Source organism: Paramisgurnus dabryanus, chromosome 10 (assembly GCF_030506205.2).
Source record: "Paramisgurnus dabryanus chromosome 10, PD_genome_1.1, whole genome shotgun sequence".
NCBI classification, from domain to species: domain Eukaryota; kingdom Metazoa; phylum Chordata; class Actinopteri; order Cypriniformes; family Cobitidae; genus Paramisgurnus; species Paramisgurnus dabryanus.
In genome coordinates this window covers 1,728,134-1,756,075 of record NC_133346.1, presented here as the reverse complement: position 1 = coordinate 1,756,075, position 27,942 = coordinate 1,728,134, and the positions used below count along the sequence as shown (strand labels likewise).

Genomic DNA, 27,942 nt, shown 5'->3' with positions numbered 1-27,942 from the left:
AGACAGTTATACAGTTAGGCAGACAGACAGGCAAATAGATAGACTGACGGACACGTAGGCAGATAGATAGACAAGACAAGCAAATAGACAGACAGACATGTAGGCAGAAAGATAGATGGACAGACAGACAGATACATATAGGTCTTATCAGACTATAAACACACAGTACAGAAGAAAAGACAAAGTTTTATTTCACAAGTTTTAAAACAGAAACATCATGGATACATTTGTGTCTGTAGCTGAAAAACAGATATACATTCATTTATACAAACAAAGGTCAAGAAAGTGTGCATGAATTCAATTATTTAACTCAATTATTTAAAAAAAACAATGTGGGTCAGTCAACTACTTCAAATGTGTATATATAATAAAATGCTGAAATAAACATAAATTATAAATAAAACACTTCATATTCTTTACATGAACATATCTTGTATTCATATTCACATTAGTCAAACAATAATTCATTTACTTTATACAAAAACTGACTAAAATATAAAGTTTAAAAATGGGTATGTTTTCTTCTGAAACCAACCTGTAAACCCATGAGTGATTCTCACGTTTATGCAAAAGTAAACAACTTTATCTGCACTCATCAAAAACTACCATGATTTTTGTTTTGACATGGTATTACCATGGTATTGTGTGTAGTGCATTTAAGAAGCATGTAAATACAATAATAAATGAATAAAGTAATCATTCAGTACTATGGTAATACCATCTGCTACCATCACTGCACTACATTTCTTTACGTAAGAATGTCATTAGACTTCAAAGTGAATATTAAAATTTCCTATCATTTATCCAAAAGAAACATAAAATATATTGCAAATTAAATTCATCTAATTTAAATCTATTTTATTTAAAATGTGTAGCTATTTAAATGCAAATTTATGCACACACTTGCCCAAAAAACTGACATAAACTAACATGCTACAATAAATAAATGCAGTCCATCTGTTGTTAAATACCTGAATTAATATCTAGCATTAATAAATTACTATAGTAAAAACATATTAAATTTGGTAAACAATAAAGGTGCTTGGTGAAGCTTATAACATACATCCTTTGCCAGTAGATGGAGATGTTGCTGTGGTCCTTGGATTTTTTTAAATGGAGGACTGATCGGAAAAGAGGACCAGCTAGTTACAGGTAAACACTGTTTAGCTTCATCGAACACATATCACATACAAAATATACATTTGTACACATACAAAACATCTTAAATAGGAATCAGGCTTCTAATATTTTGCATTCAGGTAAAACATTTTCAGACAATATCAGATATTAAAATGCATCATGCTAGAAATATCTATGATGAAATGTAACTACATGATATTTAGGAAAAGGCACATTTGAACCTGAGTTTACATCAAAAGCATTGTGGTACCCACATTTGTTCAACCAATGCCCATTTCAATGGAAAAATGCTTACATAAAGTTTCTATCTATATATATTTATATATTTTAAATACAAATGTTTACATTTCGAAGCAGAAATAGGCATAAAACCTATTAATTCACACGCATGCACGCACGCACGCACACACACAAGATATGGATTTGATTTTATGGCCAAGCTACTGTTTCCATACTGGATAGACTTCAGTTCAGATGTATGGATTTTCATACATTAGCCCATTATTATTTGATATAAACAACTTTATACTTCTGATATCTAAGTTTGCAGTGCGATGTAAACATGATGATGTTTAGCGTGTAGGGGGGAGACGTGGCTCAATCTTTAGAGATAAATCATACAGTGTGTCTTCATCCATTACAAGAGTCTTGTCAAGTAGGAACTGAGTAACCTGAAAAAAAAAGGCAAATGTTAAAGGGGTCTTATTATGCTTCTTCATATTTTCCACCTTTTTCCAACTTATTTTCAGCTTATTTTCAATCTAATTTTAACTTATTTTCTACTTAATTTCAACTTATTTACAACTTATTTTCAAAGTAATTTCAACTTATTTCCAACTTAATTTCAACTTATTTCCAACTTATTTTCAACTGAATTTCAACTTATTTACAACTTATTTTCAGACTATTTTCAACTAAATTTCAACTTATTTACAACTTATTTTTAGCCTATTTTCAACTGAATTACAACTTATTTACAACTTATTTTCAGCCTATTTTCAACTTAATTTCAACTGAATTTTCAACTTATTTTCTACTTAAAGCAACACTATGTAGTTTTTTTACCTTTAAATAATGTCTCTAAAATTATTTCAGTGATAGAACAACTTTAACTGGACAAATTGTACTGTTGCTGCAACCTGAGCATCCTCCTAGCTGCTATAAGCACACTCTGAAAGTGGCGGTGGAGGGTAAGAAAAAACACAGCCCCGCCCCTCCCCCTGCCTGCAGAAGAGTGTCTGATACCAGGCACTGTTGCATTTTCAACCACATGGGGGAGCTGTAAGTCATTTTTACATGGAAAATACATAGTGTTGCTTTAATTTCAACTTTTTTCTACTTATTTCCAACTTATTTTCTACTTAATTTCAACTTATTTTCAGCTTATTTTCTACTTAATTTCAATTTATTTTCTGTATAATTTCAATTTATTTTCTACTTATTTACCGCTTATTTTCAACTTAATTTCAAGTTATTTTCCTATTTACAGTAGTGTCTAATGTTGCTGTTTGAGCATAAAAAAGCAAAATCTGCTAAGTTAAAAAGTTTAAAGTCACAATGAAATCGAAATAAAAAACTGTAATTATTGTGGAGATATTGTGGTTTATTGTTTTACAGATGACTTACCGTTTCTGTGAGCTTCATTATTTTTTTTAAAAATTCACGTGCCCTCATAATTTTTAATTAAAAAAGCAAATATCCTTTTCTCCTCGAAACAATCTCTCTTTACTTCAGAATGGCAGGTGGGCGGAGTCCGGGAAAAGATTGCAAATAGCAACATGACTCAACTTCAAATGATCCAATCAACTGTTGATGGACAAAATCAAGTCCAGCCCTACCTTTTTTCAATTCAGAAGCCGTTTCACTCGAATATACAGTACGTCCACCACAGGGAAAATAAAACAATTGCTACATTCGTTTAATGGCGTCTTTAAAGTCTTTTCCATATAGAAATAATCTCTTTAACAGAAATCACTTTTCCAGAACTACAACCAACAACTTGTTGAAACTACAACATACTTCTTCCATAAAGTCAAGCATAACAATAATTCCCATTTAAGGCATATACAAAAAGGGTTGAGGCTTGAGTTGAAGCGTTGATTATTTTTAAAAACTAACTATAAATCAAGAAAACTGTACCTTGGGTTGAAGCTCAATCCTGTAGGGGGCTTGTTGAAACTGTCGGATTTCTCTAATTATGTGTGAAATCTGAAAGAAACAATATAAAGACATAAGAAAATGATACTTTACTTCAATCGCTATTTAATTTGAAGCCTCATGATTTTTAAAACTGAATCACAATCTGAATGTAAATTGGTGGCCAAAAACTGAAGTATTTGGTGGCCATTTGAGAAGTCGGTCATTTACCATTCTCATTTTAGAGAAGTTGACGAGACCCTCCTCTGTGAAGTTGGGCGTTCCTTCCTCAATAAATGCCAAATCAGTCAGGTACATACCCAGATAGGGCACACACGGAGGGTTACAACTGCAAAATAAACATATACTCACATAAACTGATTGTTTTTTCAATATTATGTGTAACTAACATATATAAACATACTTTTTCAGCGTTTCTCTCAGGTTCTTAAATCTTCCTTCGGATGATACGATTTTCTGCAGTCTGTCCATAAGCGCTTTAGTCTGATAACAAAAGAAAATTGGTACAAACTGGTACAAATTTCAAATATTTAACAATGACACTAATACTATAGTAAAACACCAATAGGATCAGTCATTTATGTTGATGTCTTGTCCCTTTTATATCAAACAGCCAGCAGATAAACATTTGCATGCAACATTAAAATGTGTATATCTGCTATAAGCTCGTGGTGCCCCACCTGTTTGCAGACCTTGGCCCATGTTTTCTTTAACCTGTAGATAGCGCTGCGGTTCAGGGCTGATGTGATCTCCAGGACACCGTTGTAGTTGTTGAGACAGCGGCAAATGTCTGCGACGGCGAGCCATTTCTCAATCGAGCTGGCCCTGGATCCAACATCGGAATGAGCCATAATCTCAGACGCCACCAGGTTGCTCATCTGAACCCATCAAATATAGATGATACAAAGTCAATATAACCTTCTCAATGTAGCCTCTTTACTTAAATAATAAATGTGTCGTCTGTGTGGATTCATTTAAAGGAACAAATCTTTCATCTATAAGAATGCAGAGCTAAAAGTAATCTTCATAATCTGATCACTCTACACAATTGAAGTTAAATGTTTTTGATGATCACTTCAGTATTTTGTGATGTGTGCAAACGTTTGTTTGTTTAATGTTGATGATTTTTACATCGTTGAAGTGTTGACTTGTCTTCATAATGTATGGCGTTCTTTCATTTTTGTCCATCTTCATCCAGCCCTGACCCAGAAACTCTCTGAAAAGTGGCATTTGTAAAAACTTGAGTACAAAAGTAAAACACCAACAGGAATTTCACAATAGTTTGAAATAAGGCTGGGTGGTATTAAAGATATTTAATAGTAACAAGATGCGTCCATTATAGAATTACATCATCTGGGGGAGGGATTTTGCACAGTATATGACAGGTCATGCTGTAACAAAGACCTGGAGGAGTTGCGAACAGGGCAGCAAATTTCTTAAGACTTTGGCAGTATATCGAGTTTTGGTAATATAACTGTATTTTCTTCAAGTGGGATACGGGATGAGACAACACTGTTTATATCCATTTGGTCTGATATGACCCTTCTCCCATATAAACAAAGGCTCTGTCAAAAATGTATTTCCAACAAGCTTATCTGGGTGATTCTCATGAAATTAGAAAATTATCAGGTGTCATGAAACATTTTGATAAAAAAAAGTAAATGCAAAGTATGAGTATCAAAATAAGAAGCAAACATCTCTTTTTGTACTATTTTGCACATGATTTCAAATGACATCATACAAACCAATTTTGTTGTTTTTTCCACATTTAAGGGGAATTGTCATTACCGCAATGTGTCCATGACTGGATTTGGATTCTTTGACATATTAGAATTAAAAAATCTAAAAAATAAAAAGCTTCAGTGCATGTTATACTAGAAACATTTACAGTAAAGAAACAGGTGGTATTTGGTTTTCATTGGTAAATGTAGTGACAATAATAAGGAATATAAATGTGACCAAGACCAATTTTCTCATTCTCTGCAACAATTTTCAATCATTGCTTAAGCCCTCAATGAACTAACATTTAAAAAAAAAAAAAATTGGTTGTAAGGGACATAATTGACTGTGACACTCAAGATGGCTACCAGGTAAGCAGTTCTTATTTTTTAAATAAGATAAAAGTTGAAATCTTTATTTTTATCATTTTCATCTTTAATAAAGGTGTTTGTGACATCTCACATGAGGCTTTTACTTACATGTTAACTTTTATTCAGAGATATCTAGCGAATTTGGTCAATATCGCCCAGCCCTAGTTTTAAAAAATGAAAAAAATTTTTCTTCAAATATAGCTGTGAAAAAAAAATAAAGAGACCATTTTTTAGTTTTTCTGAATTTACTATTTATAAATATGTGTTTAAGTAAAATGAAATGGGGAAATAGGGAAAACATGGTCAAAATAACAAAAAAAGATGCAGTGTTTTCGAATCTTCAATACTGCAGAGAAAACAAGTTCAAATTCATTTCTCAATAACACCATACTAATATTTTAAAAGTCAGTTCAATGTCTAGTCAGATCTTTCATGGGTCTTGCCTCTCAGTCTTTTTTATTTGATGTTGAGTGATATTATGTCATTCCTGAGGTTTTGTTTTATTGAAATTCAACAGACACTGGACTGAAATTATCACAATACATCTAGAAATGATGATTAAAGTCAAAACTGGAGTGGTCTCTTAATTTTTTTCCGGGCTATATTTATTTATTTATAGGCTTTATGTACCGTATATTTTTTATACATTTTATGAGATTTTCTGTGGTTTTATGTTTATATAAAAATAAATTTTCTGTTTTAAACTATGAGCAGTTTGTCTGTGCTAGGATCAAATATTCCTGTAGACTCACTCATATGGAATATTCCGGAAAACTATATAATCCAACAGTGTGATCTGTTCAGCAACCTCCATAGCTGAGAGCAACTCAAAGCATTCATTCCTCGGACACTCCGACTGAAAAACACACACACATGGATGCGAGTTATACAACAGAGCTCAACACGTGTATGTGTGTTACAGTATATGAGGTGTAAAGACACTGAGAGATTCTCACCATCTGCATGATGTCTTCAATCTTCAGCTGCGAGTCGTCCTGATCATCCTGAGAAAGAGCGCTGAGGAATAACACAAGCATTATTAACCCATGAAACTCTTGATTAACTTCACTCAGATATACATTTTTGAACAGACGTCAATTTTATTGACAATGTCTTTCCATCATGTAGTGGTTGTCGATGAGTGTGTTTTACTTTAGTATGTTTGCCGTGGCTTTCCGTTCCTGTGGAAGTAGATCAGGATCTCTGAGCACCTCCTCCAGGAGAGAGATCACAGCCGTCGTCAACTCTGCATTCATCTCAAAATCCTGAAAATCACAAAACAACAAAACACACACAGTTATACTGACACAAATGACCCAAAATCTGACAGTTTTACTGTGGATTCACACCAGCCGCGGAAGAGGCGGCAAGCGCGGATGATTTACATGTTAAGTCAATGCAAACACGCGATTAGGCATCCTGCGGCGCGGTACAAGGCGCGGGGCGTTCCGCGCGAATTGAGCGTTGCCGCGGGAAACGCGCGAGTTCAAAAATCTGAACTTTGGCGGAATTCCGCGGCGCGTTAACCAATCAGGAGCTTGCTGTAGTAGTGACGTGATTACAGGAAGCGAGCGGAGTGGTGTAGTCTCCGCGGAGTCGCAGAAGCCCCTCCCATGACGCGGATTTCCGCGTGAATTTCTCGAATGACTAGAATTTCACGCGCGGCGTTCAAGCGCGGATTAAGCGAGTAAACTCAAAATGTTCAAGCGGCAAACTGGACGCGGTTCACGCGTTTTTGCCGCCTCTTCCGCGACTGGTGTGAATCCACAGTTAGGGTCTATACTACACAAAAACACTTGGATAAAACACTTTTTGTAAGCATAGATTAAAACATTTCTCCAATAAATGAACCACCTGCATTAGAGAGTAAAAGCAAAAAGGACATCTGTGTGGATGAGGGTGACTGGGTAAACACAAGATTCGGCCCTCAGGGGCTCTGTGGGTGTCTGGTGACATTTAGCGCAGCCACTATTAAGTTCAGTGAAGGACTGCAGTGTAAAGCAGGTGTGACAGGGACTGAACTACAGAGGTGCGAGGCTGTGTCACATAAACTGTGATTCTCAGCTGGTTTCTCAGAAATCTGTTGTAATCGGGTCATTCACAGAATGTAAAAAACAATGGCAAATGCTAACTATGTGATTATAAAGGTAAATTTTTATTATTAAGATTTATATATCATTGAGATTTATACATCATGCTATACTTGGTTTGTCAGGATAAGACAATATTTGTCTGAGATACAACTATTTAATAATCTGAAAAAATATTATAAAAATTGAGAAAATTGCCTTTAAAGTTGTCCAAATGAAGTCCTTAGTAACACACATTACTTTTAAATTAATTAATTTTTGCGTTCACACCAGACACGAATGAAGCAATAAGCGCGAGTAATTTACATGTTAAGTCAATGCAAAGACGCAATTAGACATCATGCGGCTCAAAACACGGAAATGACATTTAGCGCGAATAATGTGCTTAGCGCCAATGATGTGATAGCATGAATGGAGCGTTTAGCCCGAATGCCACGTTAAGCCGTAATGCCATGTTTAGCCTGAATGGCGCGTTTAGCCCGAATGCCGCGTTTAGCTCGAATGACGCATGTAGCCCGAATGGCGCATTTAGCCCGAATGACGCATTTAGCCCGAATGACGCATTTAACCCGAATGGCGCATTTAGCCCGAATGGCGCATTTACCCCGAATGACGCATTTAGCCTGAATGACGCATTTAGCCCGAATGGCGCATTTAGCCCGAATGGCGCATTTAGCCCGAATGGCACATTTAGCCCGAATGCTGCATTTAGCCTGAAAGTCGCCCAAATGACATCTTCAGCCCGAATGGCGCGTTTAGCCCGATTGCTGCGTTTAGCCTGAATGGCATGTTTAGCCCGAATGGCGCGTTTAGCTCGAATGATGCGTTTAGCTCGAATGGCGCATGTAGCCCGAATGGCGCATGTAGCCCGAATGGCGAGTTTAGCCCGAATGACGCATTTAGCCCGAATGGCGCATTTAGCCCGGATGCTGCATTTAGCCTGAAAGTCGCCTAAATGACACCTTCAGCCCGAATGGCGCGTTTAGCCCGAATGCCGCGTTTAGTCGTAATGCCATGTTTAGCCTGAATGGCACAATTAGCCCGAATGGCGCGTTTAGCCCGAATGGCGTGTTTAGTCCAAGTGACACGTTTAGCCCAAATGCCGCATTCAGCCCGAAAGGCATGTTAGTTTAAATGGCGTGTTTAACCCTAAAGCCGCGTTTAGTCGTAATGCCATGTTTAGCCTGAATGGCACAATTGGCCCGAATGGCGCGTTTAGCCCGAATGGCGTGTTTAGTCCAAGTGACACGTTTAGCGCAAATGCCGCATTCAGCCCGAAAGGCATGTTAGTCTGAATGGCGTGTTTAACCCTAAAGCCAGGTTTAGCCGTAATGACATGTTTAGCCTGAATGGCAGGTTTAGCCAGAATGACACGTTGAGCGTCAACAAATTGATTGTATTCGCGTTTGAATTTCATGCGCAAATGACGCAAATTTCACGGCGAATGACGCACATTTCATGCGCGAATGAAGTGAGTTAACTCAAAATGTCCAAGCATCCACCTACAAGTGAATAGCATGATTTATTCGCTTCATTCATGTCTGATGTGAATGCACAGTCAGACGACGACATCTTTGTCCTGTGACGGCCACCGTAGCTTCTCTATGTGCTTTGAAAGGTAGATGCTGCTAAAATGTACACATTGCACCTTTAAATCTAAAGCCGATATAGTCCGGGCGGCTACGAGTAACACACTTAATGAATTTGGTTACATGTCGTTTTTCGCCTAAATAACTTGAGATGTCTGATATTTTATCATGTTAGCAAGTCAAAAGTGATTACAAGCTGTTTGCTATCATTTATTTGCTTTCATATATTAGACATCTATTAAATGTTAAGTGACAGCCTCAATTTTGCCTTGTTTTAGCCAAGATGTCTGCCAAACATTGCTTGCTGGGGAATATAAAAGAGATAATAATATATAAACCGGTATAATCCTCATAATTTCTCAGGACCCAACACAATATTTTCTAATGGAAAAATGGTCAAAACCCACATTTGTTTTCTTTTAGAAGGGTAGTTTATATTTTTTTATTTTTAAAAGGTTAATTGCAATACCAAAATACATGATGGTATATTATATCAACAGCCAAGTGACGATGCACGTTATCTCACTGTGCGACTCACGAGTGGGTCACAAGTTTCACAACCCACAGTTTAAAAACCCCTGATATAGAGTGACCAATATAGTTTTGTCCTCTATGTGAGATGTTATGAGTAATAAATCAGTGGAGAGCAGATGGAAGAGAGTGTCAGGGCTGGAAAAGATGGCAGTCACACAAACCTGCGAGTGCTTGGAAACCCAATGGCGCAGGACATTGAGAACCCTGTTGGTGGCAGCCCTGCGGATGAGAAACTCTTTGTCGTACGATTTCTCTTGGTTGTTAAAACCTGAATAAAGGAAAGCAGGGGAATACTGTGAGTGTGTATTTTTCTCACAGCGGGATCATAACCAAAGGCCGTAGGAGATCGTGTGAGCCGTCTGAAGCGATCTGTGTCGTCTGACCTTGCGGGCTGCCGTGTCCAGCCGCGGCTGTGGCGATGGCGAACGCGGAGGCCGGAGAGACGGAACAGCGGTTGTTATCAGGAGACTGACCTATCAGAAGACAAACAAATTTTAATGTTTCAAACACAACAACAAGCACATTAAAGAAACAGTTCACCTAAAAATCATTGGATCTCATTGGATTTAATAACTTTTTCATTGCAACACCTGATAAATGACAGCGTGAAATATGCCATAGAGGTCAACCACATTTACATACAAAGCAAATAAAAATAAAAGTGAACTTAAAGGAACAAACTCCTTTAAAATACATCTATCCACACACTGATTTAATGTATTTAAGGTCAATGCTTAAAATAATCCCTGAGAATCTGAGATGAAAGCAGATGGTACCTGCTGGCTGTCTGCAGCGCAGGTGTCGTGGTGTGGATGGAGATCGGCAGGGTGACAGATCTCCAGTCTCACTCGACACGGGCGTCTCGGGAATGAACTTGTCCAATGACACTGACTCCAGAACAGCTGTCAGGACCATCATACAATCTCAGTGATCTTTTGAATTTAGGTGATGTGCATCTATTATTATTAAAGCTGCAATTCGTTACTTTTGTCTCGCTTTCCCCACCTCTATTTGAAACATTATATTGTCGTTATTTGTGGTATTATGCTTTCCCTGTGTCTGTGATCACTGCATCAGAGCAGATCTGTCATTATACTTCGACATGACAGAAGTATATCATAAAAATAAACGTCACGTTACTCAAAAGTGAAATGTGTATTACAACTTACCAGCTTCCCCGATGTCATCACTGACACTCTTCCAAGCGAGGCCCTTTTTATTCTCTATAGAAAAGTTCTTAGAAATAAGAACTTGTGTCGTATAGCTCCGGGTGACTGCTTATGGACAATATCAAGCGTTCCTTCAGGTTGAATGAGTGACTCCGGGCGAAGCTGCCGCCACAGCAGCAAGCAGGCTCCTGATTGGTTAACGCGGCACAAATTTCAAAGTTAAAATATTTCAACTCGGGCGTCAGCCGTAAATTTGTATCAAACGCAAAATGCACAAAAAGCACCATTCGCGTGTACCGCGCTAGGCGCTCAATTCACGCCATCCGCGCGAGACCTCCAGACGCGCGTCAACGCGTCTTCACATTGACTTAACATTGAAATCACTCGCGCTTCACGCCTCTACCGCGGCTGTTGTAAACGCAGCATAAGGTGACATTGGAGTAACAATAAACCTAAAGTTTAGTTTCATGTGCTCACGATAGTTCATACGTTGCTCCGTACGCTACTGATGTCTAACCTGTTCAAAGGAAAAAGTCACATCTGCTCCAGTATTTAATCAACCTTTAAATGGTGAAAAGCCCTGCTGATATTAACTCTTTGAGCTCTGTCACGTTCACTTTTTAATTCTAATGGGGCATATACGAAACGCAAATTCAATTTGCGCAAGTAGATTACATACAAAGTCACTGCAAAGACGTGAATAGACGCAAACTCAAGTGGGGCGATGCAAATTATGTGAATATGGCTGCACAATTGCAGCGAAAACACACACTATTCGTCTCAAACGCGTCTTTGCGCAAATTGAAAATATTAAACTTTAAATATAAAAATGTACATGCCACCAAGGTAAATACTGTGAGTAATCTAGAGCGAAGAACGTGATGCTTCACGTTTGGTGTGTACGTGATATATATATATAATAATAATAATTGTTGCATTATAGATCACTTTAAAGGTTAACTTTATAGATATAGTAGCCGGGTCTTCTTTTTTCTGTTTATGTACGTGACATAATCACGCAATAAAGTTTTCTGCCAAATTCAAATTCAAGCAAGTAAATTATAAATCATTATTATAAGCTTATCGTTGTGAATCAGGGTAAGACAATTTTTTTATGTATTTACTCAACTGATTTTTGTTTATTTTTAACTGAAAAAGTTACGAATTGCAGCTTTAATAAATAGACCTGTGTGAAAACTCTTGTGGAAATGATTTAATGTATTATAATACAACACAAATAACAACACAAAAACAAAACAAAGACGCTCATTCGAACACCATTCACACAGCACTTTGATCCCAGAAAATTTCCGTAAAATTGGCAAACACAAACACATCTTGTTAATGTTCTGGGATCATTCCTGTAAAGGGGACCTAGTAACATTGCTGTTACATTCACGGAAAGCGTCCTGTGTGAACAAATTTCAGAAACGATGCTGTAAAGGGAGTGGCCAAGACGGGTCAGCAGTATTGATCTCACCTCTACGAATACTCCTCCGCAGCTTCCCGCAGAAGGCGTCTATACGTGGCAGGTCCCCGCCCTCGTCCGGAGTGGTGGATGCGAGCTCGGGAGAACTGGGACCCCGGCTGAGGTCCAGAGGGGCCTTGGTACAGGTGGGAGGGGGGGAGGAGATGAGGGGGTTATAGGTGGACGTCGGGCTGCCGGATGCGGAGGACGTGGCCGTCGACAGGTCCAGGGCTCCACCCCTACAGCCCACAGCAGAACTGAGGGAAAGTTTGCGGGCTTGGATTGGGGAAGCCGTACGGGACGGGACAGATACGGGCGGAGGAGACGAGAACTTGCGTGACAGCCGCGGGGATTTGTTGTTTAGGTGCTCTCCACTCCATGGGCCCTGGTTTGTGGCGAAGAAAAGTTCAAGGGACCTGGACCATCAAAGACAAAAACATGTTAATAAATGAATATTACCTCGCGTACAATTCTAGAAATACCAATAATGGGTCTCATTCACTAAGCATGCGTACGCATAAATTTGTGCATGAGATGTGTGTACGGACGTTTACATGATTCAACAAAACCTTTTGTATTCAAATTTATACAAAAATTTAAAAACAACAAATACCACAGTTACGCAATAATCACGTATGCTATAATAAAATACTAGGCTATAATTATAATGTATGTAATAATGTTGATAAAACACTTACATTATTATATATTTCTATTATACAGAGGATATTATACATTATTATAGCCTACTTATTTTTACTACACATATAAAGAAGGTAAATGGTATAATGGTAAAAAATCTTTAAACTTTCCTTTCTTACATTTTAAATCTCTATATGAAAGCGTCTCCTTAATGTCTAATGTAAACGTAATGAGAAGTCTAAATGTCAATCACTTGATCTCCTGTCTGTTTTATTTTAGAAACAGATGACGTCTCTGTCATATTAACTAATTCCCTGCCAGACATTTTTTTTTAAGTTGCCGCCAGCAATTTTTGCGATTTTCACAAAAGTTTCACAAAATGTCTCCCAGGAATTTTTTCTCTATAAATATATAAACATACAAATATATCAAATGAAAGAACAGACCCTTTGCTTTCAAACAAACAATAAAAAGCATAAAAAACTATCTTTATTTTTTTCTCTGCTTATAAACTTTTAAATACTAACTTTAAATAACTTAAAAAACTTTAACTTTTTAAACTTTAAATAATAACTTTTAAAAATTTAAAAATTAGCAAAAAGCTAAATAATTGCATTTTCGTGAAGGTATTTTGTTAGAGATCAGATTCCGAATGATTATCAAAACATACACAGAGTTTAAAATTAGTAAATCATTTTTTTTGTTCAGTTTTTTTATAAATTGTGTAAGTGCATCTAGTGGATAAATGTGGTATTGCAAAGTAATATAAAAATTCATCAGGAACACTTTTTTCTCTTAATTGATGAGATATGGTGGGGTAAGAGTTAATAAATGTCTTTTTTTATCACATCCAATACTTAAACATTACTCTAGAAGACACAAAGCACTGGCTTCCTTCAGCGAGAGCAAAACCTCCCAAATCAAAAATGCAAAGCATTACTGAATATTACTTATAAATTACTAATAAATATGAGTATGGATTTTTAGCTTTTTTGCTTTTGTGACAAACATTTACATTTGCTCTAAAATTTTCTTTGGACCAGCATAGCGCTGCGAAAAGCCCTTATATGGAGCTAGATTGGGCGTGGTTTATGCAAATTGCCAACCTTGTGCACGCGTCCGCTCATGTAGAAAACTCCAAATTCACCAACGTTCATGAGTGCAATGCAAAAAATTATTTTCAAGAAAATATTTTCTTAGTATTTTCATCTTGTTTTCAGAAAAAATATCTAAAAATTCTTAAATCAAGATGCTTTTTCTTGATGAGCAAAATGACCCAAGAAAATAAGTCTAGTTTTTGGACCAAAAATATCAAATTTAAGTGATTTTGTGCATAAAAAAGCAAAAAATCTGCCAAAGTGGCAAGCAAATGTTTCTTGAATTTTTCTTGAATTTAGTGTTTAAGAAAAATGATCAAGATTTTTTTGCTTGTTTTATGCACAAAATCACTTAAATTTGATAATTCTGGTGTACTTATTTTCTTGGGTCATTTTGCTCATCAAAAAAAGCATCTTAATTTAAGAATTATTTGATATTTTTACTGAAAACAAAATACTAACACATTTTTTTCTTGAAAATCTTTTTTTGCCGTGTGAATTAGGCTGAAAGTTTTCATGAGAAGTTTAAGTGTGGTATAAATACAAAAAAACGTACACAATTATTAGTGAATGAGACCCATTGGACTTTAAGGTTTAGGTACTAAAAATGCCTATGGACTTTCGCTACAGTGCAAAAAATGATTGACATAAATGGTGCTAAATTTCCTCGCTAAGAGCTAGTGTCTTTCTGTAACACACATTTTAATGACAAAATCAGTGAAGAGAGGATTTTTTAATTAAAGTTTACTTGATGTACCATGTAAATGGAAAACCCAGCCCAACCAAAACATTTACACTGTAGAGATTAAACCGGATACCATAGCTAGTTTTTATGCTTTTACACAGTCACAGTCCTTCCGAAACATTCAATTTATACACATTTACCTTTTTGTCAGAGCTATCTAATCTTTGTTTTTTTCTAATGACGGGTTCACACTAAAGTAATTTTCATTCTGAATTTATCCCGATTTTTCCCTTTTTAGTCCAGAACCTCAATCGGCTCCAATGTTTGACTTAGATTATTATGTAATTTGTGGTGTGTAATGACATTTACAGATTAAATCTTAAGGCCTGGGCATACTTTTTACGCATGCTGTTGTACTTTGTATGTGCAGGTCATGCATGCGCATACAGGAGTACAGTATGTAATAAACAGGCCAAGAGAGGTATTGCAATTTGTCGCAATGCGCATGCATTTAACACTGGTGTACCTGTACGAGTCAAATGAAGTATACTTTGCAAGGCTGTGCAAAAAACGGACGTATACATGGGCCTTTACACCTCCTGATCTGCTCGCAAACAAATCAGAGCCACCCCGATTATATCAAACATGTTTGATATTTAGGATTTTAAATCGGAGAGACAGAGGTGCATGACAGACCTTTTGAAATCTCCTGGTGTGTGTGCTTCAAGCAGACCTTATAATCGACCAAAAAAAAAAAAAATGCTGTAATGTGAGTCCGGTAAGTGGGCAGTTCATGGCTAGAAAATCAGTCAGTTTATGTAAATGTGGCGGGTCATGTTTATAATCAAGCTTTGACTTATGAAGCAAGATAATTATTAGTGATTTTATGTGCGACTCAGTCCGACAAACACAAGTTATACAGTAAGTATATATATATATATGTATATGTATGTATATATATATATATTCTGGACATGCACCTACTATGTCAATTTCAGACCCCTCCATGATTTCTAAGTGGGAGAACTTGCAAAATAGCAGGCCTCACTGTACATATACTGTAGACGCCAAAGTTAAAGTTTAATATGAAGGATTACAGAGAAAATGCTCATAAAAAACTAAAATAATTAAATTATTTCATAAACATGAAATAGGAAACAAGGCTGAGTGAGTCACAGACGAGCGATGAGTTACTTGGACTGATCCAGCGCGAGTCTTGTGATCTTCAGACTGTAGTCTGGACAGATGGAGGTGATGGACAAACGGTCAGATGAATGATACTGAACCCTGTGAGTGACAGCAGTGAAGGAAACAAGAGGATTGTGGGAGGATCAGGGGAAGACAGTGAGTTTTAAGGACCGCAAACAATATACAAAGATGGATACAAACATGTTAGTATGCATGTGTTAGTGTACACGTGTTTACTTATAGAAAGAGGTTGGGACCTGTTTGAAAAGTCACACGCTTTAAATATCAAACATCAGGACAGGAAGATCTCGGCTGTCACCTGACGGGTATAGACGTGAAAGGTTTCTTGTAGATGTCGGCCAGTTTGTCCATCACCACGGCAGCAGTGGTAAAGATTCGATACGTGTGCAGGAAGGTGTTGAGGAAGTCGATGGAAAGGAAGCGCAGGTCTGTCAGTCGTTCCAGAAGTCTCTCCACGCTGGCATAACGGATCTGTGGGACCTTGCACGAGTTTAACGTTTTGCTGAAACAAATATCAACATCGTCCTTGTGCAGCCGGGCATCAGATCTGTGTATGATATTCATGTATGAGCGAGTTTATTTTACACATTGACGTGAAATATAAACAAACTAATAAGTTGAATGAATGAATGTGAATGTAAGTGAAGTTGAATCTTACTTGATCATGTGAGGCACAGTGACTTTAGAGTTTTCCTCAAACACGCTGGTCATTAGGCCATTACAGTGAATGTTGTCAATGCACTGTCATGACAGAAAAAAACAACGACAACAGAAATTAATTCTCAGTTTGAAGTGTAAAAGAGAAAACTAAGGACACAAAACATATCAACAAATGTATGTACTGATATTATTCAACAGTTTTTCATCTCTACTGTACATCGGAATGTTTTAATAGATAGAAATTGATCATGCTACTGATTACACTATATGTCTGTCTGTCTGTCTGTCTGTCAGTCTGCCTGTCTGTCTATATATGTCTGTCTGTCTGTCTATCTATGTATTTATCTGTCTGTCTGTCGGTCTGCCTGTCTGTCTGTCTGCCGGTCTATGTATCTGTCTGTCTATGAATCTATCTGTCTATCTATATATGACTGTCTGTCTATCTATGTATTTATCTGTCTGTCTGTATATGTATCTGTCTGTCTGTCTGTCTGCCTGTCTATGTATCTGTCTGTCTGTCTGTCTATGTATTTATCTGTCTGTCTGTTTATGCATATATCTGTCTGTCTGTCTGTCTATGTATCTATCTGTCTGTTTGTGTATCTGTCTGTCTATGCATATATCTGTCTGTCTGTCTGTCTGTATATGTATATATCTCTCTGTCTGTCTGTCTATGGATATATCTGTCTGTCTGTATATGTATCTGTCTGTCTGTCTGTCTGCCTGTCTATGTATCTGTCTGTCTGTCTGTCTATGTATCTGTCTGCCTGTCTATGTATCTGTCTGTCTGTTTATGCATATATCTGTCTGTCTGGCTGTCTATGTATCTATCTGTCTGTTTGTGTATCTGTCTGTCTATGCATATATCTGTCTGTCTGTCTGTATATGTATATATCTCTCTGTCTGTCTGTCTATGTATATAACTGTCTGTCTGTATATGTATCTGTCTGTCTGTCTAACTATCTATATATATGTCTGTCTGTATATGTATCTGTCTGTCTGCCTGTCTATCTATATATCTGTCTGTCTGTATATGTATCTGTCTGTCTGTCTGTCTGTCTGTCTATCTATGTATATATCTCTCTGTCTGTCTATGTATATATCTGTCTGTCTGTCCATGTGTCTGTCTGCCTATCAATGTATTTATCTGTTTGTCTGTCTATGTATATGTCTGTCTGTCTGTCTGTCTGTCTATGTGTCTGTCTGTCTTTCTATGTATATCTCTCTCTCTGTCTGTCTATGGATATATCTGTCTGTCTGTCTGTCTATGTATATCTCTCTCTGTCTGTCTATGTATATCTCTCTCTGTCTGTCTATGGATATATCTGTCTGTCTGTATATGGATATATCTCTGTCTGTCTATGGATATATCTGTCTGTCTGTATATGTATCTGTCTGTCTGTCTATGTATATATCTGTCTGTCTGTCTATGTATCTGTCTGTCTGTTTATGTATCTGTCTGTCTGTCTGTCTGTCTGTCTATGTATCTGTCTGTCTGTCTGTCTATGGATATGTCTGTCTGTCTGTCTATGTATCTGTCTGTCTGTCTGTCTATGTATACATTTGTCTGTCTGTCTGTCTATGTATACATTTGTCTGTCTGTCTGTCTATGTATACATTTGTCTGGCTGTCTGTCTATGTATCTGTCTATCTGTCTATGTATATATTTGTCTGTCTGTCTATGTATATCTCTGTCTGTCTGTCTCTCTATGTATATATCTTTCTGTCTATGTATATGTCTGTCTATGTGTATATCTGTCAGTCTGTCTGTGTATATATTTGTCTGTCTGTCTGTCTGTCTATGTATCTGTCTATCTGTCTATGTATATATTTGTCTCTCTGTCTGTCTATGTATATCTCTCTCTGTCTGTCTATGGATATATCTGTCTGTCTGTCTATGGATATATCTCTCTGTCTGTCTATGGATATATCTGTCTGTCTGTATATGTATATGTCTGTCTGTCTATGTATATATCTGTCTGTCTGTCTGTCTATGTATCTGTCTGTCTGTTTATGTATCTGTCTGTCTGTCTGTCTGTCTGTCTATGTATCTGTCTGTCTGTCTATGGATATGTCTGTCTGTCTGTCTATGTATCTGTCTGTCTGTCTGTCTGTCTGTCTATGTATACATTTGTCTGTCTGTCTGTCTGTCTATGTATACATTTGTCTGTCTGTCTGTCTATGTATACATTTGTCTGGCTGTCTGTCTATGTATCTGTCTATCTGTCTATGTATATATTTGTCTGTCTGTCTGTCTGTCTGTCTGTCTATGTATATATCTGTCTGTCTGTCTGTCTATGGATATATCTCTCTGTCTGTCTATGGATATATCTGTCTGTCTGTATATGTATCTGTCTGTCTGTCTGTCTGTCTGTCTGTCTGTCTGTCTGTCTATGTATATATCTCTCTGTCTGTCTATGTATCTGTCTGTCTGTCTGTTTATGTATCTGTCTGTCTGTCTATGGATATGTCTGTCTGTCTATCTATGTATCTGTCTGTCTGTCTATGGATATGTCTGTCTGTCTGTCTGTCTGTCTGTCTGTCTATGTATACATTTGTCTGTCTGTCTGTCTATGTATACATTTGTCTGTCTGTCTGTCTGTCTATGTATACATTTGTCTGGCTGTCTGTCTATGTATCTGTCTATCTGTCTATGTATATATTTGTCTGTCTGTCTGTCTGTCTGTCTATGTATGTATATCTCTGTCTGTCTGTCTTTCTATGTATATATCTTTGTGTCTATGTATATGTCTGTCTATGTGTATATCTGTCAGTCTGTCTGTGTATATATTTGTCTGTCTGTCTGTCTGTCTATGTATCTGTCTATCTGTCTATGTATATATTTGTCTGTCTGTCTGTCTATGTATATCTCTGTCGTCTGTCTCTCTATGTATATATCTTTCTGTCTATGTATATGTCTGTCTATGTGTATATCTGTCAGTCTGTCTGTGTATATATTTGTCTGTCTGTCTTTCTGTCTATGTATATATCAATCTGTCTGTCTGTCTGTGTATATATTTGTCTGTCTGTCTGTCTATGTATATGTCTGCCTATGTATTTACTGTCTGTCTGTCTGTCTATGTATATATCTGTCTATCTATGTATATATCACTCTGTCTGTCTGTCTGTCTGTGTATATATTTGTCTGTCTGTCTGTCTGTGTATATATTTGTCTGTCTGTCTGTCTATGTATATGTCTGCCTATGTATTTACTGTCTGTCTGTCTGTCTGTCTGTCTATGTATATATCTGTTTGTCTATGTATATATGACTCTGTCTGTCTGTCTGTCTGTGTATATATTTGTCTGTCTGTCTGTCTGTCTATGTATATGTCTGCCTATGTATTTACTGTCTGTCTGTCTGTCTGTCTGTCTATGTATATATATGTCTGTCTATGTATATATGACTCTGTCTGTCTGTCTGTCTGTCTGTCTGTGTATATATTTGTCTGTCTGTCTGTCTATGTATATGTTTGCCTATGTATTTACTGTCTGTCTGTCTGTCTGTCTATGTATATATCTGTCTGTCTATGTTTATCAGCATGAAAATGTGCATTCGATCCCTAAAGCAAACTGTTTAAAAGGCCGCTCAAACCTTTTCAGAAAAGTCAGTTAAGTCTATTTTTGTTAATGCAAATAAGCCAGCTTTCCTGTAGCTCAACAGTATGAGAAACACTAAAGCCATGGGTTTGTTACTGAAAAGAGAGGAGGAAGTATTGGATAAGAAAAAAACATATGCCATAATGCACAGATGTAAATATAACAAAGACAACCTCATGAAATGTTTAGTGCAAAATCTATTCTAGGTCAAAAAAAGTAAACGTCTGTGTCAGCACAAGCATATTATGAGTAAGAACAGCACAAAGATGTACAGTGTGTCTTACCTGGCTGATGTCACTGGTCCACGCAGCTTTCTCCTGTCGAGACGGTGCCAGCAGAGTGACTGTAAATGATGGACCATCAGCCGGCTCAACCACGATTTTAAACTCCAGATGGTTAAATCCCTGAACGGCAGCATTATCTAAAGAACAGAAACAAAAACAAAAACAGTTATTCATATTTATATTTATTAATTATATTGGGTAAAGTATGAGCAGGTTATTTTTTTTCTGACATCTGCAAACATCACACTTACAGTCTTCATCATTGGCGTCCACCTCCTCGATCAGTCCACACTCGATAAGAGACAACGTGCCTCCTTGCTATAGTTGAGAAAAACAACATGCACCTTGTTATAAAGAAAATAGATGAAGGGAAATTTATGTCCAATGACTGGATTTAAATGATTTTTCTTTTACAAACTTGAACTTGAGCTTTTATGTCTCTCTTTCATTTGAGACTATTAGGAGAGTAACACTATATGGTGACCCTTCTGTTCTATTTATGCATGCATTTTACTAAAAGAAAAACAAATAAATGTTTTTGTCATGGGCCGGCTCACTTTGAGCAGGTGCAGTTTTCCACTGGAGGTCCGGGTGCAGATGAGGAAGTGTTTAGTAAACAGGAAACACTGCCGTTCGCTCTCCTTTCTCAGAGACAGTGAACCCAAACGCACTTTACTCAGTTTACCTTTCTCAATGGAGGGAAGCTGAACCAGAGAACCTGAAGAAGAAAACACACACATCAGCTTACAACAGAGATATATCGACAAATAAAACACTGGAAGAAATATTTTTTGAACCACTGAAAAAAGACATGTGAACAGATAACAGGTTCCTGTTGCTCAGTGGGCCAAACGATCAAGTCACGAGTTTACTGACATACCCGAAATAAACTTTTAAAAATAATCATAAGCCGAATAATACAAAGTCTATCTATATCTGCTCCTTCACACCCTGAAAATAACCAGATGACTGTCAAATAACGAAATGTGTCTCACCTTGTCGTACAAACGTCTGACTGGTGTCGAGCAGAATGTCACAGCCCTCCACGATCATTCGCTCAATCGCAAGATTTTTCCGGATGTTTTCGGTGTCACTCACTTCATCGTGCATCATTCTGAGAACAAAAAAAACCATGCATTTGTCTCATCTCAGTTACAGACGACAAAGCAAATGATCAAATAAAACAAACTACATCTCTACTGGTTGGATGTATGAATAAATTAACATGTGAATTGGTCAATATTCCACCGTGAAAGAAAGTGTGATCTTTGTTTTCATGAATGTTAATTATGTTGTTTGCATTTAAAAGCTTTGTTTTCCATAGACAGAACGTTCCCACTGAACGCCGTGTTTGATATTTTGTAGAAAAAACACTTTTCTGACGTCACAGTTTAAATGACTTTACTCGAGATAAATAGGATTACTTTCAAAGTCATTAAAGTGATATTTTAAATGGTCATTTACTTCTCCTCAAGTTTTTCCAAACCTGTATCTGGGGCACCATTGACCTCCATAGTAGGAAAGAAAAATATTACTATGGAAGTCAGTGGTGACCCAGATCTACTTGGTTAAAAATTTTTTCAAAATGTTTTCATGAACACAAAATGCAGTCTATTCTGTCTGATACTCACTTGGATAGTTCCTCAAGTTTGGATTTGGCGAATTCCAGACTCTTGCGCTCCACATGTTCATGAGGTGTGTGTGCGAGCAGCTCGTGCAGAGTGATGATATAGCGAGGAATCTAGATAATAATCAACAATTAAGATTAAAAAAACTAAAATCTCCTTGGTTATCCTCAGAATGCTTTACTATTATACAACACATCCTTTATATTCATGAAATACACAGATAACCTTGGCTAGAACACTATTAGTGTTTTCAAATCATGTCAGATACAGTATAGTGTATTTACGCAATAAACGTATACGTGATTGCAACCACAAAGTCGTAAATGAGTGGGAAAAGTCTACAGTTTCTAGACAAAAAATATAAAATTTAAGGAAATTTGTGCTTAAAACAAGCAAAAATTTTCTCATCCAGAAAATTGATGAGAATTTAGAATTTTTATTTATTTTTAGTTGAAAACAAGAAAAAAATACTAAGTAAGAAAGTCATTTTATGCAGTGTGAGATGGGAATTCAAATATTTCCGAGTTATTTGGAATGCAGAATTAAAGAAAATCTTGAGTTATTTTCCTAGGTCATTTTGCGCATCAAGAAAATACATCTTAATTTTAGGATTTTTTAGATATTTTTACTGAAAACAAGACAAAATTGGCACGCGGTGTCCGTGAGAAACATGCGGGAATCACTGCAAAAAATGATTTTTGGAATGTTCTTAGTATTTGTGTCTTGTTTTCAGTAAAAAAATCAAAAAATTCTTAAATGAAGATGCTTTTTCTTTATGAGCAAAATGACCCAAGAAAATAAGTCAAAAATATCAAATTTAAATGATCTTGTGCATAAAAAAGCAAAAAAATCTGCCAATGGGGTAAGCAACATTTTTCTTAAGCACTAAATTCAAAGAAACATTCAAGAAAAATTTGCTTCACCCATTGGCAGATTTTTTTTGCTTGTTTTATGCAAAAAATCACTTAAATTTGATATTTTTGGTCTAAAACTAGACTTATTTTCTTGGGGCGTTTTGCTCATCAAGAAAAAGCATCTTCATTTAAGAATTTTTTGATATTTTACTAAAATCAAGACATTATAATAAGAATTTTTTTCTTGAAAATAATTTTTTGCAGTGATCAATGGATGAAATTTTTTTTTTGAACACTGCAAAAATGACTTTCTTACTTAGTATTTTTGTCTTGTTTTCAGTACAAATATACAAAAATTCTTAAATCAAAATGTATTTTCTTGATGAGCAAAATTACCTAAGAAACTAAGTCTAGTTTGTCAAATTTAAGTGAATTTGTACTTAAAACAAGCAAAAAAAACCTGCCAATGAGGTTAGAAAATTTAAGATGGTTTAAAAGTTTCAGTTTTTTTCTTATCCCATTGGCAGATTATTTTGCTTGTTTTAAGCACAAATCTATTTAAATTAATATTTTTTTCTAAAACGACTTATTTTCTCAGGACAATGCATCTTGATTTAAGAGTTTTTAGATATTTTTACATAAAACAAGAAAAAAATAGTAAGTAAGAAAGTAATTTTTTGCAGTGAAAGTTATCAGGCTTTTAAATTTACAACAAAATAAGCTTTCTGCACAAAATATGACAGCACTGAAATATAACAATAAATATGTAACATTATAGTGGCTTCATAAACGAATAAAAAACTAAAAAGCAAAACACAATTGATGCACATTTTTTGTTCTTCATTTTCGGTAAGTATAAATGAATAAACCGTTTACACTAGACTTTCAACATGCAAAATTTCTATGCAGACCCTTGCAGCAACCAGAAATGATATAATGTGCAAAAGTATTGTTTTGGTTGCTTTTATTATTGTTTTATTATTATTCATTTCAGAATCCTCCTGAAAAGGTCATGCTTTGATATATCAATCATCTATTTGTCAATATACAAATATACAAGTTCACCAAACTTGAACTTTGAAATGCGAAACTTTTCATACGTGAATGAATGGAAGTCCATTCATGTGTGACCACACGCTTACTGGTTGTAAATACAAACAAATCGAGGGACTTGACTGTGATCTATCCCACAATGCAATGCATATGTCTACATTTTGAGGTTCACCTGAAACATTGGGTATGTAAGGAAAGTTTCCAGCATTCTGCCCTCACAGGCAGCGTTGGCTTCATACTGCTTCAGAAGTTTATCAAAGTCTCGGTTCTGTTTGCAGTTTGCCAAAACCTGCAGGCTGTACTGATGGTTTCGCACAAACTCCTGGTAAATGTTCAGCATTGGCAGCAGGATGTCAAACAGATCAGCTGAAAACAAACAGATCAATTATCAGATACGAACCATATGTGCACATACGGCATGACTCAAGTGTGCCGTAAGATCTGGATTCATACAAACTCACCTAAAATTAACGTCGGCCAGTTGGCTATACGCGCCTTCAGGCCCTGATGGAATATCTCATGAAGAAACATTATGGTTTCGCTTGCGTATAAAGAAAAACACAAAGAGACGAGGTTATATTTTCACAGTAGGATGATAAACACAAAACTAGATATTTTAATCTACACATCATATACAACAATCATTGGTTCAAACGTAATACCTATTAAGGAAGATACTGCTGACATCGTCGTGGCTGATGGGAGGTTTTTTGGAACTGGCCGCCATCCGGAGCGGCCGCAGGAAACAGTTAACCAGGATGGACAGCTGAAGGACATATTCTGTCTCCGCTTCGACCATGTTAAAGACGATCTGGTTTCTCTTCCTCATGCTCTCGGCGTGAGGCGAGCAGATATAGTCCTGCACGATGGTCTTCCACTTCCTCCGGCAGAGCCAACCGCGCATGAAACTTTGCACCTGCGAACCCGAACACAGAAGACGCCCGTGCGGTGACGTTCACGCCCTACAGCTCTGCACACACCAATCCTCTCTTAAGTCTTAAACTTATGACAAATACCTTCTTGATTTTTTTGATGTCCGGATCTTCCTCCTCTTGATTGGACTGATACAGTAACATCCTCTCCTTTGCTTTATTCAAAACTGTGATCTACGAGAAGATAACAGATATTTACATCAGTGGAGGAGAGTTAGAGATGAGATGCACGTTAGGATTTGACCTCTAACCTCTGCCTTCAGCCTCTCGATCTCTGTATCTTGATCTTCCAGTTGTGTCCTCAGCTGATTGGCGGCCACCTTCTCCGTCTCCAGGATCTGCACGAGATGAATGTACTTCTGCATGAGAACTTCCCGCTCGATGATGAGATCGGAGTAACTGGTGCCAGGAGACATTTACAAAGAGAAACATCAGCATCAAATAATCCAAGAAAACTCAGAAATGTTCACATATCGCTAAGATCTCCAGAGGAGACAAATGTGAGATTTTCATCGGAGAAACATCTGATACATTAAAGAGGTCTTGTTTGTGATTATCGAAAGCCGATTTACCGCACATGACATGCAAACTAGTTTGTTATCGATCCGTACAAAGAGAAAAAGTGAAATGTGGTTTGCTTCACCTGGCCTGCTGAATGGCCTCCACCCACTCACTGCAGTCTGCATCTTCTTCTGTCCGCAGCTCCAGAGGTTTCTGTCCATCGTGACCGAAGATGACCAGAAAATGATGCTGAGGAAAACATCAATCGATTCAGCGTACAATCCAGACCACATATTAACAAACACAGTGGTAAAACTGATCTAAGTACAGTACTGCGTCTCTAACGTGACCTTATGGGTATTTATTAAAAACTATCAGTGGACATGAAATTGGATTTTGAGCTTTTAGGTCCAATGATGAATCTCATGCCCACCATACAGTTCATTAAAACCATAAAAAATGTATGCATAAAGAAAATAACATTTGCATTATGACATTATAGACTTAACAGACATCAGTTTTTAGATCTTGGGTGAAATCTGACCCGGACCTGTTTTAGAGATAAGAGATGGTGCAGTGATACGGAGAGCTTTATACAGGACACAGGCTTAAGGGCTTGCTTGTATTTTCCTGATGCATGGCTGGTGTGTGATTATGTAACCGCAGTGCTGTCTGTTAATGCGCTTCAGCCTCAGGCCTCGTTTAAACTCGACTCTAACAATAGATGCTAGTGTAACGCTCTACAGATACATGTGAATGTGCTTCACCAACCCACAAAATCTCCCAAAAGAATCCCATTAGATCGCATCTTCTTTTGCTTACACTAACGGTGCTTGCTTCACACATACTTCGTTGTAATTTGCATAATTCTCGACACACTTCCGCGTGCGTGTGTTTTTTTTTTCGGTCTTCGCACACAAATTCAAAATGTGGTCATAAAACATCCGCGTCCAGCAGAAATCTGACCCTACAACTATTCTTAGATGGGAAACAGAAAGATGTTTCATGATGTGTGTGGCGTATTAACAGGCGGTTTAATGTATAAAACCACAATGGTCACAGGTGGAGCTTCCTGTTTTTGTAGCTCATGGGTAGAGCATTGTGTCAGCAGTGCAAAGGATTGTGGGTTTGATGCACATCATGATCAAAATGAGTTATTTTTAACCCATAATGAGAAATATTGGACAGAACACATGCAGGGTTAAAAATGACTCAATAGCTGGGTTTCCATCCAAACGTGAAGCGAATCTTTTCAAAAATAAACAAATGCAAATTAGGTGTGTTTCCATCAAGTTGTTCAAGCGAATGAAAGGTGGTATTGGTAATCTAGTAACCAACCAACAGTAAATAAAAGGCAGGTTTAGAAAATGGAGACAGGACCCTACTGAAAAGATCAGCATAAGCTGGTTTTATCTGGTTTAAGGTGGCACTAGCTGGTTTATGCTGGTCCTCCCAGCCTGACAAAGCTGGTCATGCTGGTGGGTCAGCTGGTTTTCCAGTTGGTAGTCCAGCTAGACTAGCTTAAAAAGTGACCAAAACACAGCTAGACCAGCTTGCTACACCAGCAAAACCAGCTAAAACAAGCTGATTTTTCAGTAGGGGACTGCATTTAGTTACGATTGGGCAAGTTATAAATTTACAAGCAGTGCAGTTTGTAATTGTCAAACTGAATGCTGTGCACAAAAGAAGGAATGCAGACTTTATGATGCAGGCACCAACAGCAAGGGCATTGCGATGATGTCGAGCCCCAAATGTGGAAAAAAGACAACATGTGTGTTTGAGATCATGCGGCACTGCGCAGACCGATTGCTAAGGTTTGCCGCTTGCAGTCGAAGGAGGAGTTGAAGACGAAGCCATCAAGTCAGACACCTGCTGCTTGCCGTCGTAACGTGTGCGCCGCGTTGCCTTTTTTATCACGAATGAAGTGAATTAAATGGAGAATTTGTTCAAAACAAACCTTTTAATAAAATGTTGCAACCAGAAACACTGTATGTCGAATATTTTAATTGCTGCTTATATTGTATGACTGATAATATCGGGAAACATAAGTCTGAATTATTAACTCATTCCCCGCCAGCCTTTTTTGAAAAGTTGCCCACCAGCAAAAGTTTTACAAAATGGGTCTCATTGACTAAGCATGCGTATGCACAATTTTTTTGTAAAATGTGTGTACGGAAGTTTAAACATTAACAAATCATGATTCAACAAAAACTTTCATACTAAATTTTATTTTAAATGTATACAAAAACGTAACTTAGACCACATGTACGCAATAATCATGAACAAGGAAAAAATATATAAAATATATAACACATATTTCATAGGTTTATTTTCTTTGTTCATGATTATTGTGCAAGTTGTTCTTACGTTTTTGCTAACATTTAGAAGAAATTTTAATATAAAATGTTTTGTTGAATCATGATTACATTTTCATGTACATACATTTTACGAACAAATTTGTGCGTACGCATGCTTAGTGAATGAGACCCAATGTCTTCCAGGAACATTTTCTTCAAAAATTATATAAACATACAAATATATCAAATGAAATAAAAGATGCTC

At 36.9% G+C, this 27,942-nt stretch overlaps 1 protein-coding gene across 8 annotated transcripts in view; it reads right to left on the bottom strand.

Annotated features, from left to right (window-relative positions):
* Positions 1 to 222: 222 nt before the first annotated feature.
* The window catches only part of rasgrf2a (Ras protein-specific guanine nucleotide-releasing factor 2a), a 32,461-nt gene continuing 4,741 nt past the window's right edge, over positions 223 to 27,942 (bottom strand). For 2 of the 8 annotated variants that reach the window (XM_065263791.1, XM_065263797.1), the window contains 27 exons: positions 25,523 to 25,629; positions 25,131 to 25,278; positions 24,964 to 25,053; positions 24,610 to 24,863; positions 24,409 to 24,488; positions 24,120 to 24,313; positions 22,044 to 22,153; positions 21,408 to 21,526; positions 20,970 to 21,130; positions 20,664 to 20,730; positions 20,413 to 20,549; positions 16,529 to 16,611; positions 16,169 to 16,417; positions 15,856 to 15,948; positions 12,250 to 12,653; positions 10,377 to 10,502; positions 9,917 to 10,073; positions 9,762 to 9,819; positions 6,540 to 6,652; positions 6,344 to 6,404; positions 6,140 to 6,243; positions 4,429 to 4,513; positions 3,978 to 4,175; positions 3,701 to 3,780; positions 3,508 to 3,625; positions 3,280 to 3,348; positions 223 to 1,811 (listed from right to left, as the gene is read on the bottom strand). In XM_065263791.1, the coding sequence (XP_065119863.1) occupies positions 1,713 to 1,811; positions 3,280 to 3,348; positions 3,508 to 3,625; positions 3,701 to 3,780; positions 3,978 to 4,175; positions 4,429 to 4,513; positions 6,140 to 6,243; positions 6,344 to 6,404; positions 6,540 to 6,652; positions 9,762 to 9,819; positions 9,917 to 10,073; positions 10,377 to 10,502; positions 12,250 to 12,653; positions 15,856 to 15,948; positions 16,169 to 16,417; positions 16,529 to 16,611; positions 20,413 to 20,549; positions 20,664 to 20,730; positions 20,970 to 21,130; positions 21,408 to 21,526; positions 22,044 to 22,153; positions 24,120 to 24,313; positions 24,409 to 24,488; positions 24,610 to 24,863; positions 24,964 to 25,053; positions 25,131 to 25,278; positions 25,523 to 25,629 (3,564 nt within the window). In that variant the 3' untranslated portion in view covers positions 223 to 1,712. Of the gene's footprint in view, positions 1,812 to 3,279; positions 3,349 to 3,507; positions 3,626 to 3,700; positions 3,781 to 3,977; positions 4,176 to 4,428; positions 4,514 to 6,139; positions 6,244 to 6,343; positions 6,405 to 6,539; positions 6,653 to 9,761; positions 9,869 to 9,916; positions 10,074 to 10,376; positions 10,503 to 12,249; positions 12,654 to 15,855; positions 15,949 to 16,168; positions 16,418 to 16,528; positions 16,612 to 20,412; positions 20,550 to 20,663; positions 20,731 to 20,969; positions 21,131 to 21,407; positions 21,527 to 22,043; positions 22,154 to 24,119; positions 24,314 to 24,408; positions 24,489 to 24,609; positions 24,864 to 24,963; positions 25,054 to 25,130; positions 25,279 to 25,522; positions 25,630 to 27,942 lie in introns of all 8 variants that reach the window. The other 6 variants (XM_065263800.1, XM_065263802.1, XM_065263815.1 and 3 more) reach the window with 6 other exon arrangements.